The following is a 19,694-nucleotide window of genomic DNA, read 5'->3' on the forward strand; positions in this document are numbered from 1 at the left end:
CAATGACTGGGCGTTCTAGCACACCATGTTTCTATGCCTGGTTATGATACATACGCGGTATTGTATGGTTTGTCATTAACATGCTTAGTTAGCTCAAAGGGTGGTATATAAAAAAAGGCCCGTGCCTACCACATACATACACATGTCAACTGTATCAGTCACATCTGAATGCTTGGAGAAATGATAAATTTCTTAGTGATGTGAGAACTAATTATCTCGTCAAAGATGAGCATACTGTCAATTAGAGATTGGGTTGTTGTTCTTTCGAGCGTGCTATCTCTTCAGCCCGAACTAGCTAGCGGCTTAGGGCTAAAGCTTCTCTCAAGAATCATCTCGTCACATCATGAAAAGTTGCAACCAGACATGGACAATATCAAGTGGAATGTGGAAGAAAGATCAATTGACTGAAAGGATGTTTAGAGAAAAAAAAGACCACTAATGAGAAAAGCTCCAAGCCAAGACAAGACCATCGTCAACCCAGTCGATGTTGAGATACAAAGATCAAAGGACTATTCCAACTGTACTAAATACATCACAAGAGCTCGTCTTAGCTTCACCCCACGGGGGGATTACTAGTCACCAGCACTGCGTAGAAGTGCGAGCTCGTCGCTGGTGCGTCCTATAAAAGGACGCCCAGAAGGGTTCGAAGGCTTACCCCTACTTCCACTCCGATACGCCCTCCCATGACCGCCGAAACGAACCACAAAAGAACGACCAGAAGGTTTCGAAGGCGTAGCCCCTACTTCCACTCCGGGATGTCTAGGAAGCCTGGCGATGAGGACTATCACTGGTTTCACGGGGGTCCGCGGGTATAGTCTCATAGGGCTTCAGCTTCAGAAGTTTTGATATTTCTTCCAGAGACTGCTGGACCTCGTCAATTTTCTCCCGATGCTTTGTGACGGCACGAGTATTGAGGCTAATCTCAGCGATCAACTTACGGACCTGGTCACTGGAAGGCACCCCAGCTTCAAGATCGATGTCCTGAGTGGGGGCGTTGTGTTTGTAATGTGATTGCACGAAACCCACCATGTAGCTCCAAATCGAGGTAACGACAGGTCCGTAAACAGGGCTGAGCCAGGTTCCAATCGTCCCCCAGAGAGCGATGCGATTTGCGGGATCGGACATGTTGTCAAATTCACGAAGCGACAGAGAAACCAAATTATGGCCTTCAATAGGAATCAAAGGAATAAGGAACAATAGTCGATAGGAACGATCCTGGAGGAGAAAAAGAGAAGAGAAAAAGAGAAGAGAAGAAGAGGGAGAGAGGAAGAGGGGGAGAAACACCAACAGACCGTGCCTGGTGCTTGGGGAGGAAGGAGCCCTCTTGCACGCAGGGAAGGTGCGGACGGCCATCTGCCTTTGGGTGAACGCAAGTTACTCTATTTCCCCCTCATTTTCTGTACCGTATCCTTTTATCTTGGAAAAACGAGACTGAAGCTGATCCTGGAATTTGATTATACCTAGGTGACAATAATATAGTAGTTGGTATTACGATCTTGGACGCCCAAACCATCTCCCTGTGCCGTGTCGCCGCAAGACATCCCGAAATCCTTCTTTGCTCATCAAACGTCTGTTTTGGTGTGTCAACTCCTGCTGTGACGAACCAAAGTTGCTCTCGAATCTCGAACACACAGATCCAATATCCCGATGGGGGAGTTGCACCTTAGGGTACTGATGGACCTGAGCTACCCATTGAGGGTCCTTGGGATCCAGCCCATCGCCCAGGTCGAGCCATTTGGTCACGATCAGCACCCGCGCTCTTCCATCACCCCGAGTCTCTATATCCTGAATCTGAAACTGGAAATCAACAAGACAGCGGTGGCACTGATACATCGGTGACATGGTATTTATTTTCTCTGCCTTGGACGAATGGGCAAATTCTTTACAAGCATTTTTGAGATGGATATGATCGCAGATTTCCATATAGACCAAGTCAGCCAATGAAACGATATCAGGACAAGAAGCCGGTATCTTCGCCCACTGTTGGACCCGCAGCAGTAGTGAGCCTTTCCCATTCTCCTGCCCTGGACAGACTTGGGCTTCGACAGACAACAGGGTCGTGACACCGTCGGGCTCTGCATGCATTACCTCCACGTGGGACAAAAGCTCGGTTGAGATGCCATAACTGGGACCATATTGATATCTTCTCATTGCGAGCTGCAGATGAACGAATTGGAAAAAATAGGTGGTAACCTCTGTCACATTCGTGTTCATGATCGATGCCAAACAACCATGATCGTCGCGAAGTAAGCACAGTAAGGCACGTGGATATCCTGCCTGCGGCATACACACAGCCTTCCATAGATGAAGTTTGTAGCAGACATGGCAGAAATAGTATGAAGGAGTGTCCAGTGAAATCCTGGTGAGGATGTCCTCTCGGTTCTTGCCGTCTTGCTCACTATTGTTTGCGAATAGAAGCGAGTCGGTTCCGATCTTGAGCAATAAGACATGTGAGCACAAGGTCAAGCAGGCAGTGTCCATGGGAGATAAGTGTGAGCGTATTAGCAAGATCAGCTCGGTCGGCAGCTGCTCGAGTGAACTGCGCTGTATATGATCGTGGGTGTCTTTTCCTCTTGCGAAAAAGGAAGCTATACGGCCAAGTAAAGCCGCCATTTGACTGTTGATAATCCACAACGTTCTGTCAATGTGTGAGGCATTCTGTCCATACCCCTTTTCATGAGAAAAAGGTTTTGTACCGGCAGTACCAGACAATGTCGACTGGTATCTATCCTCATATTGACGATGCCAGCGAATGCGGCAGGCGGTGGCAGAACATCTCCATTAGCCGTAATAGGCATGATAAATACAGCTAGCCTCGAATGAGACGTAAAAGCGGGGAAATAACGCTCTAACGGTTATTTTCCTTGTCACTGGATTTCATTGTATGCGTAATTTATTTGTTCGTCTCTGAGTGGCCGACTGGCCACACCCGTCACGCAACTCTGGCTGTAGAAGAATCCCTGGAATGATGTATTCTATTTACGATTTGTTTGGACCAAAGGGATTGAGTTGGGTGGTATTAGTAATTGCTTTTCTGGGGTACTATATTAAGCCGGGCCTCCCAGACGTCGCATGACCTATCTTGCTTCGATTACGTAGCTCTCTGAATAGTACTACTTCTATTTGATTATTATCATTGCCAGACAATACTACATCTCAATCAAATCAGTAAGAAGAAACAAATCAAAATGTCAGACAACACTGGCACCTCCCCTCCCCGGCGCCACTGGAATGGCGAGCCCGGCGCGCGCCATGAACACCAGAACGTGTGGATGAACGGCGGCGTCCGGTCTCCCGCGGGACCAGCTCCATGGGCTGGCTGGGACGCGGACAAGAAGCGTCGCGTGAGTCTTTTTCTTTTTTTTGTCTTCTTCTCCTTGTTGTTACATACCTGACAAGAGTAATGTTAGGCCTCCGAGGCATCTACCAAGTCAACTGGGAGCTCCTCGTCCGCAGGAAGGAAGAATAGTTCGCCGTTGTTTGAGAAGCTGCATACGCAAAAACGAACCAGTGACGCTGAATCCGTTGAGCGCAGAAAGAGCTGGGCTGAGATGGCGCCGGAGAAGGGCTTTTTTGGAAAGTTGTGGCAAGGGTATACTCGGGGGCCGAATCAGTGAATCAAAGAAGAGAAGTTGATAATGTTTAAATGAGCTGATAGTGCGTTCTGCCATTGTTTTGTTGTCGTTGTTGTCTTGTGATCTTGTCGTGTATTATGACTTGTGTTGTCTGTATTAGCTGTACTCAAATTGATAACGTTATTCCGCGATACCATAAAGGAAAGAGTAGACGAGCATATAATGTCATTCATGCATGTTATCCTAGCACCCTATGGTGAGCTATGTTTGATAACGAGTCCATCTTCAGAGCATTCGTCTAAAAAAAGAGACGAGATGCTGGACTTGGGCATCCCATCTGTCTTGACTCAAAAAGTTGACGGGAAACTGCCTTCTTTTTCTTCTTTTTTATTGAGACAAGGAAAAAAAAAGTTTTTCGTAAAATAGCGCCCAATTATTTCACCAGTTCACCATTTCCCACAACAAACATAACCCGACCTTTTCCTTCACCCACACACACTCTGAGAAAAGTATTTACCGCACAATACCCTCGAAGCGGTTCTTGAACCACTTGACGGTCTCGTTCTGGTTGATGCGGTGGTTGACACCGATGCGGGAGTTGGCACGGCGGCGCTTGGCGACACGCTCACCAGGACGGGTCCTAACATCTTTGTCAATACGTCGAACGAAACAAACCGTCGAGAATGTAAAACTCACATGCAGCAGTAAAAGTCCATGCCGTAGATACCGATACCAGGGTCGTACTTGATACCCAAGTCGATGTGCTCGCTGATACCGAAACCAAAGTTGCCGGTCTCGGAGAAGTTGCGCTTCCTCAGTTCGTATTCCTTGACCTTGAGGCCACGCTCCAGGATTTCCTCGGCCTTGGGGCCACGAACAGTGACGTGCACCGAGATCTTTTCGTTACGACGGATACCAAAGGTACGGACGGTGTAGCGGGCCTTGCCTGGACGGTGTCAGCTTCTTTCCTTACACCACACACTGTTGAGAAAGCCGCAAGTGTTTCGTCTTCTGGGTATCCATACTGTAAACAGGGGTTTGACCGCTCAACTGCTCGAGCACCTTTGCGGCACGAGTGAGTCTGTCACCAGATTCGCCGACCGAGATGTTCAGCACGAGCTTTTGGATGCGCAGCTCGCGCATAGGGTTGGCGCTCTTGTCATTTCCTTCCGACTGCATTTTGTTAGAAAAGTAAACAAGAATATAATTGATATTATTTCGTGACATACCATGGCGACGGTTGTGATGGGTGGTCGACTCGTTGGAATGGATCGAAGTGTCTCTCGACTTCACAACTCTCTCGAAAAAGTTGTGCAAAAGTCGTTGTGGGCGACGACAGTGGGAAGCGAAAGCCCTAGTGGCTTGGCACTTGCTCGGTTGCGCTTAGCGCCAGACGCCCGCGGCACCTTTCCTAGTTGGGCCGGGCTTAGCCGCCCTGCGAAAGTACTAGCAAAGTCACGCTTGTTTTCTCCATCGGGCTTTGCGACGAGCTGTCTGCGCGCTTTGTTAACAACCGTCAACTATCAACTGCCAGGCTTCAGGCGGCGTCTGTGGATATTTACTCTTTGGAAAACTGCAAGCCGCATTCGTGCGCTCCGATTCAGAATGGCGGCCAACAAGCAGGGTAAAATGGTATGTCTTCCCCCACTGCAAGCTTTATCAGGCATACCTTTGGTTGACCGGCACAGCTGACACCTCTCTAGCAAAACCTGGTATGTGATATACTGCATTTCCTCTCGAGTTTCTGTCGCTTTGTACTTACTTGCGCAGATCAACTATCGCATGCGTGTGACGTTGAACGATGGTCGACAGATGACCGGCCAGATGATGGCATTCGACAAGGTAGCCCGGCTCGTTCTGTCTGTCTGTCTCTGTGTATACAGTACTGACTTCTCTTCCAGCATATGAACCTTGTTCTCGCCGATACAGAAGAGTTTCGCCGTGTGAAGCGGAAAGCCACCAAACAGGCCCCCGGTGCCTCCACCGCCCCTCTTGTCGAAGCCGAGGAAAAGCGAACTCTTGGGTTGACTATCGTTCGTGGCACAAATGTTGTCTCGTGCTCGGTAGATGGACCACCTCCTGCAGACCCTTCAGCACGTCTGGGGACTAGTCTGCCTGGCGTTCCGTCCGGCGCTGCTACACTTTCAGCCGGTCCTGGTATCAGTAGGCCCGCCGGACGAGGCCTGCCTGTTGGACTTGGCGGCCCGGCTGCTGGTGTTGGGGGCCCTGCTCCCGCTGGCTTTGGAGGCTTCCCACCTGCACCTCCTGGAGGATTCCCTGGAGGCCCGCCGCCTGGTTTTGGTGGACGTGGAGGACCCCTTGGAGGACCTGGTAAGTCTCTGGTTTTATGGTACTATTCATATGAAGATTATGTCCCTGACAACATATATAGCTGGATTTGCGCCCCCCGGATTCCCTCAAGGTGGCCCTGGTGGACCTCGTAAGTTTGAGTCTCAACCCGTTGTTGTATCTATACTAATAGCTACGTAGCTGGAGATTTCCAACCGCCTCCCGGATTCCAACCTCCCGGTCAAGGCCGTGGATACCCACCCCCTGGCTTCGGTGGACGATGATTTTAGCCTGATACGTCGGAGGCGACACGAAAAGCTTATGCGATATCGATATCCTCTCAAAGCAAATACTGGTGGTCTCAAGGTTGTTTAAAAAAAAGTCTTGCTATTTCACCTTTTTCCTCCTTATTTCAAGTTCGGCTCTGAACCGAAAAACCGCCGTGATATTGGGTACTACTGCATCTTATAAAGGATTCTTCTACCTATCAACTAATATCACGACAAAGGCGTTGTGGCGCATGTGGATGACGGTGCGATCAAGCGGAAGAAGTGTAGTTATAATATAAATTGGAGATTCTACCTGACTAGATAGCCGGTTTAACTTATCTATTATTCTATTGTTCTATAAATCCATAATTATAACCATGCGATGTATGACTATGTGAACCGTATCACGTGATCTCCGGTCTAGTCGGCACGGCAGCCGATGCCGGTGGGGAGAGAGAGGATTGTGCTTTAACTCCGTCCGGTGAACAGCTTTCCTCGCCCAGCTGCAGACCTCGACGATATCAATCGCTTCTCCCTCAGTTTTACTCGCAGTCGGAATTAGACACAATGGCGGCCGCTGTCAAAGCTATCAATGCGAAGATCCGCTCCAACAAGGTGCTGGACTACTTTTGCTCAACACGTACGTTCGTCCCAAGCGATAGATAAGAGAACCTCCGGGGGTGTTTACACTTCTTCAGCGCTGGGTCGAGAAGGATACACTCGGGGGATTATCTCTGTTTTTTTTTCCCTCTTAAAGGATACAATGCTAACATGATTGATTATCCTAGACTTTTGGGGCCCAGCTTCCAACTTTGGTATTCCTATCGCTGCCGTGTTGGACATTCAAAAAGACCCCGAGATGTACGACAACTCTTACACATTTCCTTTTCTTTTGGCATGAACCATTCGCTAACCATGTGTGATCATCGATATAGTATCTCCGGATCCATGACCGGCGCCCTGGTCATCTACTCGGCCACTTTCATGCGCTACTCGATGGCCGTCACGCCCAAGAACTACCTTCTCTTCGCATGCCACGCTATCAACTTTGGTTCGCAGTTGACACAAGGATACCGATACCTGAACTATTGGAAGTACGTTACCTTATCGCCTTCCACTTGCACTTGCACTTGATCGAAGACATTCTAACGGAGTTTTTTTTTTTTTACAGCTGGGGAGGTCGCGAGAAGTCTCTTGCTTTGAAGGGTGGGGAATAAACATAATCTCTGATTTGATTACTATTTTTAGTTGTACTCATTTTCTTTTTCTCATTTCTTCTTTTGTCACTAGCCTGTCTCATATCTCTTTTGATGTACACCATCTATCAAGTTATTTTGAATGATAGAAAGTGATTTGACTCGGGTTGATTTATATCGTAATTGTGGGACTATCAAGTATTATATACTACATGTTAAAGGAATAGAACGTCAATTGATGTATGTATTAGAGAACTTGGGAATGGCCAGTCTTTTGAGATTCGTGGACATGTGGCTGGAGATAATACTTCTACATGTAGAAGGCTCACTACACTTTTAAATAATAAATGTTTAATGTTATATACGTCCTATAAATTAGAACACTACCAAAAGAGGTTTATCCAATATCCAATTTAGTCTATTGAAATCTACAATCAAAAACACACGATACCCAAAAATATAAATAATCAGACACATGTCTGCCCAAAAAGCTCAAAGATAGACACAGCATGTTGAAACGCCGTTATAGAAATACACTATTCTATGTATCACAGTATCCAGGCGCGGGTGGAGTAGGCACGCCAAGCCAGTTATAGACGGTCAGCGCGGTGGTGTAGAAACAGCATATTATGCCGAATACTGCAAGTGAGATATCGGCGACACGCTGGAGGCGGGTTCTTGCGCAGGCTCGTAGGTGGAGCAGAGGCTACAGCAATGTTAGAAGGCTTTTAGGAAGACGAATAAGAGAGAAGACTAACCGGATAGACGTAGACAAGAGGCACGCAGGCAAAACTACCTACAAGCGAGACAAATTTATCAAGGTCATCCGCACCGCCCCAGGCTACAAATGCGCAGAACATGACAAGCATGAAGCGGAAAAAGTTCTTCTTCCACTTGATACCCGGATTGTACTTGCCGCTGCGAGTGAACAGCTCGTTCTCGGTGATACGAATGGCAGGGAAAAGCTGCAGAGGCGTGCTCAACAAGATTGCTAGCGAATACAAGAACTGGACTGCATTCACAAACTTGTCGTCCTGTGGAAGGTTGAGAAGGACAACAGTCTTGGTGGCAGATCCATATGCCGCGTAGCTGAGAGCGCCAGCAGATAGAAAGATAACGGTGATGATGATCATAATGGCGGCGAGAACAGAAGGAAACTTTTTGGGATGTGCCATCGACTCTTGGATAGGAATAATCAACCCAACGCCCTCGTAAGTGAAAATGGCAGTTCCAATAAACAGAGTCCACGAATTTGCATTAAAGGGAATGATATCGGACACGCCTTTCTGGTCAACAATCGTGCTTATGTCGTAGTAGAACAGGTAGATCAAGCCCAGCATAATGAAGACATCAGCTATCAGAGCGGTGAATCCCAACTTGCTGATATCGCGAATCAACGAAAGTGGGAGGAAGATGATCAGCTGCATCAGGACCATGAACTTGATGTCGATATAAGTCATGCACTTGCTGACAGCTAGAATGAAAGCTTGAAGGTTTTGAGATGTGAAGACAATATATGCCGAAACAAAACCCAGTTGACTGAGCACGATCGACACAAGAATAATTCGCCTCATCCACTTCCCGTACAAGACTCCTCCAATGTCGCCGAACGACCCGTCAACCTTGAGTCGGGAGTTGACCAGGAGGATAAAACAGTAGAAACTGAGCAACGAAACAACGAGAAGGACGACTGAGCTGAAAATCATGCCTCCGTTCAAGAATGCACGAGGCAAGAACAAAACACCTGTACCGACAAAGGATTTCAGCAGAAGAAGTGCAGCTCCCATCGGAGTAGTTGTCCCTTTCGGAGATCGTTCCTTGTACTTGCGCTTCTTGCGACCAGGTGTTTCCGGGCGTAGTAATGATGTGCCTTCGCCTGGCTCAGCTTCGTCACTGCCCTCCCAGGCATCAGATGAAAAGTATTCACCCGGTCCGAGTGCTTCATCGTCCTCCTCAAGCTCCTCACCGGCAAAATGGCCATACAAGGTCAAAAATTCAAGAAAGTTGCTTGTCAGAAATTGAGGTTGTGCCGAGGCAGCATGATCGGCGTCCTGTGGTCCTCGAGGGCCGGGACTTCCCAGAGTTCTCCGTAGATGGTCTCTTCGGAAACCTCCGGGCACAAGAATCGAGTTTATATTCATAGTATCGCTCTCTGGCTCAGGCCGATTGACACTGAAACTTCTACTTCGAAGGGGCCGTCTTAGCCCAGATGCTTGGGCTTCCGCATCTTCTGTCCAGCGATAAATCTGTCGAGTGACGTCGCCGCCTTGTAACCGCAAGCTTGAGAACTCATCCCCATCAAGGCCATTTCCTACCTCACTTCGCGACTCCGACTCTCGTGTATCGACGTCAGGAGGTAACACTAGATGCCTCCTCACGACCTCGGGATCTTCAATGCCACGATTCGACTCAGTACCATCGTCAACGGGTCGGGACTCGAACGACCCATAGTTTGATCGAGGAATGATATCCAAGGATTGTTGGTGATTAAGAGCGTTCGCGAGAGGCGAGTGCTGCGGAGGGGTATTTCGCTGTTGAGAGAAGGATTGACTAGGATCCCTGAGGGCTGAAGCTAAAGCAGATTGTCCCGGGCCTGGTAGAGACGACTGGTTCTCCAGAGCTGGAAGGTGCTCATTGTGCACGACAGGCGCGACTGCCCCGGACCTTACTGATGAAGGAGTGCCGGTAAAAGAACTTGCCGGGATGGGAGATGCAAGTCGCGCCATAGACGACTCTCGCTGAGCTGGCGAAGACGGCCGACTAGGCGAACTCGCGATCAGCAGAGGCTGCGAGGAAGCTCCCTCGTCATTGTGAGCCATGTCGTCAATCGTAGATAAAGATGCGGAGGCGGGATGGCGGGAGGGGGGAAAGATTGATTCACTGTGGAATGACCATGCAGAACTGAGAGGGTTGATATTGCTTCCTTTCGTAGAGAAGCAATAGAAGAGGAATTGGTGGCGTGAGATCGAGCAGAGATATCGGCGAGGACCGATAGCAGTCTCCAACGGGCGAAATCAGGTGGCCCTGTCATCACCCCCCACCGCCTGCGGGTGTTTGCTCTGTTTGCCCGGCGATATGCACTGTGAAGTCATCACCTGCCTTGCCCGAACTTCTCCAACTTCAAGAGGGGGACGACTATTTTTTGCAGATCTGCCGCGTTTTCAGTTTAACAGCAGCGCTAATTGGGGGTAAATAACGGGTTCTGACGTTTGGCATTTCTTTATTGACCTTGAATTGTCCCGCTCTGTCTCCGGGGCACACAATCATGTGCTCAATTATGCGATAAGCAGCTTGACAAATACACGCCCTCTCCTTCACGAAAACAATGGCCATCGAAAGTTCTGGCCATTCCTCACGTGTAATGAGTGAATCTCGACAGAGACCAGTGTTTTCGACACGATCGGCCGCCGAGGATGCAACCAGATTGGAACCTAGCGAACTGTCTCCGGACAGCCCTCGCCGCTTGCGCTCTTCGACTACCAGCACGAGAAACCCATATGAACCGTTGACCGCAGCGTCAAAGTCATCTCCGCGCAATTCGTGGACAGATGGACTGTTTTCCGGGAGGTTTCTGTGGCTGTTTGGATTGCAGGACAGACAAAATGTCAGGAGGAATACCCCTCCGGAACAGGCCATGTCGGGCGATGCCCTTGTGGACGTGGATCAGGATCAGAAGAGACGGCCACAGAGAGCTTCCACAAGTGTAATCACACATCCAGATAAACTAGGCACTTTTTCAGGTGTCTTTGTGCCTACGACGCTGAACGTGCTGAGTATCCTGATGTTCCTGCGGTTCGGGTTTATTCTTGGCCAAGGTGGTGTTTTGGGAATAATGGGTATGGTATTCTGCATACTTTTGTTTGATACTTGTTGCTAATAAACACAGGCATGCTTATCACGGCCTACGCAATCAATCTGCTGACGACAATGTCCATCTCGGCTATCGCTACCAATGGGACAGTACGCGGTGGAGGAGCGTACTACTTGATCTCGCGCTCTCTGGGGCCCGAGTTTGGCGGATCTATCGGCCTCGTTTTCTATATGGGATTCGTCTTCAACACTGGAATGAACGCCCTGGGTCTGATCGACTGTATTGTTCAATATTTTGGAACCGAGTCCGGGTCGTGGTCAAAATTTCTGCAAGAAGGATTCTGGTGGGAATACTTGTGGGCTACTATGGTCTTGCTTCTTTGCACTGCGATATGTTTGGCTGGAAGTTCTATATTTGCTAGAGCCAGCAATGGCCTGCTGGCAATCCTTCTCATTTCCACATTTAGCATTCCTTTTTCTGCGTTGTTTAAACGCCCATTTACGTCCCCGGAACTGGGTGTGGAGTTTACTGGGTTTAAAGTAAAAACTTTTATGGACAACTTGAAGCCCCATCTTACCAAAGGAGCAGCGGGCAGTCAATTAAGTCACCGAGAGAACTTTCAGGACCTGTTTGGCATCTTGTTTCCAGCGACTGGAGGAATATTCGCGTACGTTTGTTGTTGTTTTTTTTCAATCTCCTAAGTTTACTTTTCAGTTTACATTTACTAATGCTACATAGAGGCGCGAGTATGTCTGGTGATTTGAAGAACCCGAGCAAGTCGATTCCAAAAGGAACGCTTTCTGGGCTGCTTCTCACATTCATCACGTATACAATTGTTATTCTGTCCATGGCAGCATCAACTACTAGGCAGTCCTTTTATAACAACGTCAATGTCCTTCAAGTGGTGAGACTTGACATGCAGACAGTAAAATTTCTATGGCTGACCTTTCATTAGACAAACCTGTCCGAGCTTGTTGTATTGCTCGGAGAATTCGCATCCTCATTTTTCTCCTCGTTGATGGGCGTTATTGGCTCAGCCAAGCTCCTCCAAGCCATTGCGCGAGACAATCTAGTCCCAGGACTAGGGATTTTTAGTCAAGGCAACAAGAAAAGCGACGATCCCACTTTTGCGATTATCTTTACATACGTTGTAGCGCAGGTCACGATGCTTTTTGACATCAATCAAATCGCCTCATTTACAACCATGACATATCTAATGACTTTTTTAGCGACGAATCTTGCCTGTTTTCTTTTGAAGATTGGATCGGCGCCCAATTTCCGGCCGTCGTTTCACTACTTCAACTGGCAGACAGCGGCAGTGGGTGCTGTGTTCAGCGTTGCTTGCATGTTTTTCGTGGACGGTGTTTATGCGACAGGGTGCATCATTATTTTGATTTTTCTCCTTGTTCTCATCCATTATACATCGCCTCCAAAACTATGGGGCGATGTCAGCCAAAGCCTGATTTATCACCAGGTGAGAAAATACTTGTTACGACTTAAGCAAGAACATGTCAAGTTCTGGCGGCCTCAGATCCTCCTTTTTGTGAACGACTTGGATTCACAGTACAAGATGATTCATTTTTGCAATTCGCTCAAAAAGGGGGCCTTGTTTGTGCTGGGCCATGTGGTTGTGACAGACGACTTTACCGATGGTGTGCCGGAAGCTCGTCGTCGACAGGCTGGCTGGACCAAGTTTATTGAAAACTCCAAAGTGAAAGCATTTACGAGTGTAACGGTGGCCCCGACTGCAGAATGGGGTGTACGCAACGTTGTCTTGAACTCGGGGCTGGGCGGCATGCGGCCTAATATTGTGATTATTGATCAGCATCGACCGGGTGAAAGCATCGCAGAAATATTAAGCCAGAAACGAGGAAGACGCATGTCTCAAGGTGCTGATTTAGCGCTTAGTAGGCATGACTCAAATCAAGGTCCTGCATCGCTTCATTCGCAGGACGGCACGTCGGGACAGTCGGCCAAAAGCTATCTGACCATTCTCGAAGATCTGCTCTTCAAACTGCGCATCAACGTCGCTGTTGCCCGCGGGTTCGAGAGCCTCGAATTACCGAATGTTCTCGGCGAAAGCCAAAAGACATTTATCGACCTGTGGCCTATCCAAATGTCTGCCGAGCTTGCAGCGGATGGAGAGAGCAAGAAAAACGTATTGACGACGAATTTTGATACTTATACACTGATCTTGCAGCTGGGATGCATTCTGAACACGGTGCAATCGTGGAAGAGATCGTACAAGCTGCGGGTGGCTGTTTTTGTGGAGTATGAAAGCGACGTGAAAGAGGAGCGTGGACGGGTTTCGGCGTTGCTCGAGAAGCTCCGAATCGAGGCGGAGATCCTTGTGTACGCGCTAGCCAGCGAGGGGTTGCAGACGTACCAGATCATTGTCAACGACGACACGACAAATGCAAGTGAGGATGTTTTGGAGAACGTAAACACTGTCCTTGGCGAAGAACCCTGGTGGACCGAGATCCAGGATCTGCGGCGCGGGACGCCAGGCTCTCAGCGAGATAGTAGGTCTTCTGGAGAAAGGCCTACCTGGCCGGTTTCGGTATGGCAGCAGGGAGGCCACCGCCAGGCGCTACCGCAGTTTGAGGGCATTCAGCGGCTGGTGCGGTCTGGTCGAGGGCAAAGACGAAAATCGATATCCAGCTTCCAAGGCATGAATGTGAATCTGGGTATGCAGACTAGCAGGTTGCTTGACTCGATGGTGGACTATCACTCGGAAAGCGAAGACTCGATCAGTTCTGGAGACAACGAGTTTGAGCCGTATGTGAGTGAGGAGGAGGAGGAGGAGGAGGAGGAGGAAGAAGAAGAGGAAGAGGATGAAGGCTCTCCTACCCCGAGATCCGAACTTCCGACGCCTCTTTTTAGAGATGTCATGTTTTCCACAACAGAACCACCAGCAACGGATCCAGAAAGCACGTCGTATACAGACGAGCACATGGCCCCAGACATGACCGGGGCTGCCACAACCCCAACAAACCCTACAAACCTCCATCCAGAGACAACAACCACCACACCATCACGGCCAAAATTCGGGAGAACGGCGTCAAGCAATAGGTTCACATCATCGCCCATCCCGGAGACACGCGTGAACCCGACTGAAGAAACAGGACCGTCCATCATGTTTTCTGATTCTCCGCCTGCGACAGCAGGACGCCTTGGATCGCCATCTGCTACTGTTCGCGAATCGATATACTCGCACTCTCGCCTTGTATTGCCTTCTTCTCCTACCACTACTTCTACTACAGCAACAGCAACAGCAACAGCTGCTGCATCAGGCTACCCAAGCCAAGCCGCACAACCACTCTCCTTCAACGACCTCCCCTGCCAAGCACAACATTTGATTCTAAACGAACTCATGACGCGCCAAAGCAGCAGCGACACGGCAGTCATGTTCACCACGCTTCCGTCGCCGATTGAGGGCACATGTATGGACGAGTCGGCGAGTTTAGCGTATGTCAGTGATTTGGAGATTTTGTGTAAGGGGTTGCCGCCGTGTTTGTTGGTGCATAGTAATAGTATGACGGTGACTATGAATTTGTAGTGTTTTTTTTAAAGGACATAAATATAAGATGTTTTGGAATAAATAGAGATATATTAAACATAATCCTTTGGTTAGATATCCTAGACATATCATTATTAATTATACCCGAGTCTGAGAGACAGAAATATCTATATACAATGCTACCCACAAAAGCCCGGTGATTAAAACAGTTGAAGAAATGAAAAAGAAATTAAAAAAAAGAGATCATCGACCGCCTATCCTCCAAAACTTCCACCCTTCACGCTTCTTCGTCTTGTTCACTCCACCACCAACACCCACAAGTTGCTCAATGCCATCATTCCCCACGGCATTCTCGAATTTCTGTTGATCAATCTCTTCGCCGCCTTCTTCGTCGGTTGTGCCGTTGCGTAGCACGGCTGGGTACAGCACGCCAACGCCATCACCACCGAGAGTCGTTTCGAAGCGTTGAAAGTTTTCGCTGTCGAGCTTTTGCTCGAGTTTTCGTAGTGTGGGCGCAGATGCGTTGGGTCGCAGGAGAGTGATAGCGCAGCCACCGCCGCCGGCGCCCGTCAGTTTTGTCCAGCCAATGTTTGCATAATCGACCAGTTCGCGGATACGTTCGAGGCGAGGGTGAGAAACGCCGAGGGAGACGAGGAGGCCGTGGTTGATACGGAACAAAGCGCCAAAGTTTTCTAGAGCTTCGTTGCTGTCGTCGTCCTCGTCGTCAAAGTCCATGGTGGAGATCATCTCGTTTGCAGATAGTGTGACCTGGTCAATGGAATTCAGAATCGCCTCTGTGACACGCGAATGCGTCTCGCGCATACGGCCGACCTTGGCGACTTCAGTCTTTGTGGAGCGTGGCTGGTTCGTGTTGACGAGCAGCAAGGGTAATTCGGGGAAATCATGTAGGGATTTGACAGTTGGGGGTTTGCTGTAGTCGTCGCGCCGAAAGAGTACTGCTTTGCCGCCCGCTGAGACCGTGTTGTCGACACCGCTTGGGTTCCCGTGGATGCACATTTCGCCGACAAAGGCCCAGCGGTTGATGCGTTCGATTTGCACTTCGGCTTCTTGCGGCGGTTGGTCTGGGTGCGGTCCTGCCAGAGTGCGAATCTGCAGTAACAGTGCTGAGCTGATACACACACAGACACTGGCGCTGCTACCCAGGCCAGCACCGGGTGGGATCGTTGATCGGAGGGTATAAACAGCAGCATGCGCGTTTGGCGAGCCTAGCGAGAGGAACAGATACAAAAACGCCGCGGCCGAGCTCTGACGGATTTTGCGTAGATCCTCCGCTTCATCTGGCGATACAGCAGCGACATGAGGCTGCATGGCCTCGAGCAGCTCCGGGTCAAGCTCGGTGACCAGATCGTAATACATTTTCTTCTTCGATGGGTGCTGGAACACGTCCCAGGGCAGTTTGTCAATGTCCCATGTGTGATCCAGCCCAATGTCGCGGAAATTCAGCGTCACGGTGCGGTGCGACTTGGAGAGCGTGGTGACCAGCAGATATGACCGCAGCGAAATGGCCGCAGCCAGCGCGGCTTTGCCGTGCACGACGGCGTGCTCGCCAAACACGATGACTTTGCCGGGCGCCGACACCATGAACGGCGGCGCCATGGGCGACGAGGCCTTGCGCGCGTGGCCGTGTGACATTTTGGAGGAGATGGAGGAGGAATTAATGGCGTTTGGGCTGGGGGCGGAGGTGGTGGACGGCGTCAGGATGCTGCCGTCGGAGGTGTCGGTGCTGTCGTCGTTGCTGTTGTTATCTGTGGTCGTGGTGTTGATCGCAGCGAATCGTGCCTGCAGTTCAGACACTGTGGCTCGAGGCTTGTTGTTTTTGCTCTTGGAACCCCTCACGCTGCCATTCGTCTTGCGCGAGTGGCCATTCTGCATGTCGGGGATAGTAATAAATTTTTCGAAAGGGGGAGGCGGGGAGAGGAGAGAAGAAGAATGCGGGTGCCGATTAAATAGGAGAAAACTCTCAAGGCCAACCAAAATAATAAATACAAAGGAATTGTCCCTTCCCCCAAAACCAGACAGCTGAAAAAATGTGAGAAATTAAGAAACAGATTTATTATTATTCATGATTATTTCTGTTGCCTGACCAAGGAGCAAGCTACCAGGCTAGGCTGCATTGAACGCTAGCCACACCCAGCGCACTCCTTAGTTGCATATGGTTCGCTCGCCGCGATTGGGCAGACAGTTTTCCGCGTTTTTGCCGTTTTGGGCCAATTGCAAATCCAATCTCTGCGATAGGACTGTTATTATTATGTGTATATATATATAAAGAGAGAGAGAGGGTGAGAATAGAAGAATCATTGGTGTCGAGATTCTGCTGGACATCAGCTAGCGGCTGGCTGAGTGCATGCATAGCTGTCTCAAGATGGCAAATCCTGCAACATTAAATGTTCCTTCAGCTGGCTAGTGCCGGTTACACGGCATCGTGCAGCTGATTGTTCTAGACTCGCCACATCCAATGCAATCCAATAATATCGAATACAATTTCGAGTATTATTGCTTCAGTTCGTTCCAGAAATCATCCCATCGTCGTCTCCCACCCCCTCTCAATCATCACGTCCATCCAAAAAACATCCGCCTCGCCCGCATCCATGCGCCTCCAGACCTCCTTGACCAACCCGAAACAAATGTGAATCGGCTTCGGCGGCAGCACATGCAGAAAAGAGCTCAGCCGCCCAAGGATGAATTTCCGAGTGCGCGAGACGTCAATCGCATGCGTAGACAGGTTTAGAGTGTAGTCGTCGTCTGACGTCTCCGTGCTAGCCACCGGCGGCAGTCGGAGTTCACTGGACGAGGCCACGAGTAGGAATGGCTGTAGACATCTTGTTCGTGACTCAAAGGGGATTGTCTTTAATTTCGACATGGCGGCCAGCGCGAATCGAGTGAGCCACTCGTCTTGCTCAGCGGGTGACACATTGCTGGTTTCAGTGTCGAACTGCATATTACCGAAAAGTTCGTCAGAGTAGCCTAGAAAAGTCGTATTTGTCGACTGGTTTGTAGAGTTTCTCCTATTCGGTGACCCTGCTACAATCTCCTCCGAGAATATCCTCGCCTGGAGGAGATCTGGAAACACTCGATAAAGCTGAAGAAGGCCTGTGTACCGGTACACTTCGGCCATGGCGAGCAGGTGCCAGACTGGTGTATCGTCATCGCCCGGGTTGACCACCTCTAACTCGGTCGGGTGCGAGAGACCCAAAAGTCTCTGTTCTAGTCCTTGTGCCTCCTCAATTGCCCGCTCAGCCTGTGTAATATCTCCGCGCGACGTAAATCGTTTGGAGCGCATCCGATTGCGCTCTCGCCGGACGAGGCGGCCGACCTCGTGGACGGCAAACTGGGTATCACGAGCAATTCCTGTCCACGGATGCGGCACTCGCTGTGTCAAAATGTTGTCTACCTCCGAATGTAACTCGAGATTTGTTGATGGCGTCAATATGCCGTGGTCAGCTACATATGAGAGCAGCATCTCCCAGTAGACGAGAGCTTCTTCGAAAAACTGATAGTTGTTGCGGTTAGTCAATAACGCATTCCCACCGCCGCCCTCGGCAGAAATAGTATTGAGATGGCTGCGAAGAAGGTTGAAAAAGGAGACACCAAGGTCATTGGCGTTGTGCCAGCTGGCGGTTTGACCAAGCATCAAAATCGCTAGCAGAGATTTGTCGTCGAGGCTTGTTTGTTTCTCCAGCATCGAAATGGCTTCTAAGCGCATTTTATGTCCGACTGCACCGAATTGGGGGAAATCATCCACCAAAGTGGCCGCTGCCATGCTCTGCAACGTCCGATACAGCGCGGAAGAGGATGTCCATAGGCGAGACACGGTAGTCCGGAAAGGATTCATGTGGCTATCATAGCTCGAGAACAGCCCGGCAACTTCTTTAAAGTAGTATTCGACCAGAGTCGATGACGGGTCTTCTAGCGACCTGCGCAATGAAGGTAGTATTATAGGTAAAGACTGTACTGGAATGAGAGATTTGTGCAGAGCCGTCTCTTCATGGAGCAAAGTCTCTGGCAACAAGTCGGTAAAGACTGGTGTTCTCGGTGAACTCGGATCAATGCCAGAGAGCCGAGATGAGCCTTCCATGATAGGGCCAGCGGAAAACTCCAGCAGACCCCCTGCCGACGGGCTACATGTGTCTAATTGATCCAGCCCAGGCAGTATGGAATTCATTTGGCGATCCCACTGGTCAATATCCAAAGGCGTGTCAACGTCATTAAGCAGTAATACATTATCAACAGCGGAAGCCTGGTCTGGCTCATTCGCGTCTGGTGTATTCGACACGTCCTGCATCGTTGTCTCTGCGTGTGTAGGACTAGCTCTCGATAGGCCGGTATTCTCGAGCACTTCATGTTTGGTAACCCATCGCAGAGACTGTGAATATCCCGGGCATATCATTCCGAGACGTACACAGCGGCCGCAGGATGGTTTGGACTCGTCGCATTTTAACTGATCAGATGTCAACATCTATACTTATCATCTGGTATCAATAGTGTGTTTATTAGTTACCCGTTTGCTTTTGCAGGTGGCGCATCCATTGCGCGATTTCTTGACGCCGCGCATCCTGGGTATTGCATACTTGAGACACGACAATGGATCAATTTCCAGGAAGTATGCGAATTAATTGATTGATTGATCGATGCATCGTGGAGTTGAGTGAGGGACAGCGGGGAAGGAGCCCGTTATGTAATCCTGATAAGAAACGGCCAATCACAGCACACTATATCCAATCAAGCTGAATTAACATTTATTGTTATTACTGTCTCTGCTTATTTTTTATATATCTTTATTTATAAGTACCTGTCACTATGGTTTTATTATCCCCATAGTAAACAGATAATATATATTTATTAGCCTACATGTAATATCCTAGTCATAGGAGCCTGGTCCCGTCAACTGGTACTAATCTAAATTCTAATATATGTACATTTGATCGTCAATTTTTAAACCAGTTGATAGATCAAACAATTTATTCAAACTGATATCTGTTTAAATATTATTCTCATCACTCATTTGTAAGCTAC

At 49.2% G+C, this 19,694-nt stretch overlaps 10 protein-coding genes across 10 annotated transcripts; 4 read left to right on the forward strand and 6 right to left on the reverse strand.

Moving 5' to 3' along the window:
* Positions 1-759: 759 nt before the first annotated feature.
* Positions 760-1,125, reverse strand: TRUGW13939_09859 (uncharacterized protein; the record flags this gene model as incomplete). Its single annotated transcript, XM_035492979.1, has 1 exon — positions 760-1,125. The coding sequence occupies one exon, from the start codon at positions 1,123-1,125 to the stop codon at positions 760-762; it is 366 nt and encodes a 121-aa protein (XP_035348872.1).
* Positions 1,126-1,488: 363 nt separating this feature from the next.
* Positions 1,489-2,613, reverse strand: TRUGW13939_09860 (uncharacterized protein; the record flags this gene model as incomplete). The annotated part of the gene is made up of 1 exon (XM_035492980.1): positions 1,489-2,613. One exon carries the CDS (start codon positions 2,611-2,613, stop codon positions 1,489-1,491), a length of 1,125 nt encoding a protein of 374 aa, XP_035348873.1.
* Positions 2,614-3,188: 575 nt separating this feature from the next.
* Positions 3,189-3,617, forward strand: TRUGW13939_09861 (uncharacterized protein; the record flags this gene model as incomplete). Its single annotated transcript, XM_035492981.1, has 2 exons — positions 3,189-3,344; positions 3,411-3,617. The coding sequence occupies 2 exons, from the start codon at positions 3,189-3,191 to the stop codon at positions 3,615-3,617; spliced, it is 363 nt and encodes a 120-aa protein (XP_035348874.1).
* A 471-nt stretch (positions 3,618-4,088) lies between these two features.
* Positions 4,089-4,754, reverse strand: TRUGW13939_09862 (uncharacterized protein; the record flags this gene model as incomplete). Its single annotated transcript, XM_035492982.1, has 3 exons — positions 4,089-4,215; positions 4,272-4,521; positions 4,601-4,754. 3 exons carry the CDS (start codon positions 4,752-4,754, stop codon positions 4,089-4,091), a joined length of 531 nt encoding a protein of 176 aa, XP_035348875.1.
* Positions 4,755-5,180: 426 nt separating this feature from the next.
* Positions 5,181-6,148, forward strand: TRUGW13939_09863 (uncharacterized protein; the record flags this gene model as incomplete). The annotated part of the gene is made up of 6 exons (XM_035492983.1): positions 5,181-5,207; positions 5,279-5,287; positions 5,346-5,417; positions 5,477-5,906; positions 5,968-6,015; positions 6,066-6,148. 6 exons carry the CDS (start codon positions 5,181-5,183, stop codon positions 6,146-6,148), a joined length of 669 nt encoding a protein of 222 aa, XP_035348876.1.
* A 552-nt stretch (positions 6,149-6,700) lies between these two features.
* Positions 6,701-7,350, forward strand: TRUGW13939_09864 (uncharacterized protein; the record flags this gene model as incomplete). Its single annotated transcript, XM_035492984.1, has 4 exons — positions 6,701-6,773; positions 6,922-6,994; positions 7,069-7,227; positions 7,305-7,350. The coding sequence occupies 4 exons, from the start codon at positions 6,701-6,703 to the stop codon at positions 7,348-7,350; spliced, it is 351 nt and encodes a 116-aa protein (XP_035348877.1).
* Positions 7,351-7,870: 520 nt separating this feature from the next.
* TRUGW13939_09865 (uncharacterized protein) lies at positions 7,871-10,148 on the reverse strand (the record flags this gene model as incomplete). The annotated part of the gene is made up of 2 exons (XM_035492985.1): positions 7,871-8,035; positions 8,088-10,148. The coding sequence occupies 2 exons, from the start codon at positions 10,146-10,148 to the stop codon at positions 7,871-7,873; spliced, it is 2,226 nt and encodes a 741-aa protein (XP_035348878.1).
* A 506-nt stretch (positions 10,149-10,654) lies between these two features.
* TRUGW13939_09866 (uncharacterized protein) lies at positions 10,655-14,699 on the forward strand (the record flags this gene model as incomplete). The annotated part of the gene is made up of 4 exons (XM_035492986.1): positions 10,655-11,165; positions 11,216-11,807; positions 11,879-12,044; positions 12,096-14,699. The coding sequence occupies 4 exons, from the start codon at positions 10,655-10,657 to the stop codon at positions 14,697-14,699; spliced, it is 3,873 nt and encodes a 1,290-aa protein (XP_035348879.1).
* A 204-nt stretch (positions 14,700-14,903) lies between these two features.
* Positions 14,904-16,553, reverse strand: TRUGW13939_09867 (uncharacterized protein; the record flags this gene model as incomplete). The annotated part of the gene is made up of 1 exon (XM_035492987.1): positions 14,904-16,553. The coding sequence occupies one exon, from the start codon at positions 16,551-16,553 to the stop codon at positions 14,904-14,906; it is 1,650 nt and encodes a 549-aa protein (XP_035348880.1).
* Positions 16,554-17,196: 643 nt separating this feature from the next.
* TRUGW13939_09868 (uncharacterized protein) lies at positions 17,197-19,233 on the reverse strand (the record flags this gene model as incomplete). The annotated part of the gene is made up of 2 exons (XM_035492988.1): positions 17,197-19,119; positions 19,180-19,233. 2 exons carry the CDS (start codon positions 19,231-19,233, stop codon positions 17,197-17,199), a joined length of 1,977 nt encoding a protein of 658 aa, XP_035348881.1.
* Positions 19,234-19,694: the final 461 nt, after the last annotated feature.

This window comes from Talaromyces rugulosus, chromosome V (genome assembly GCF_013368755.1).
Source record: "Talaromyces rugulosus chromosome V, complete sequence".
NCBI classification, from domain to species: domain Eukaryota; kingdom Fungi; phylum Ascomycota; class Eurotiomycetes; order Eurotiales; family Trichocomaceae; genus Talaromyces; species Talaromyces rugulosus.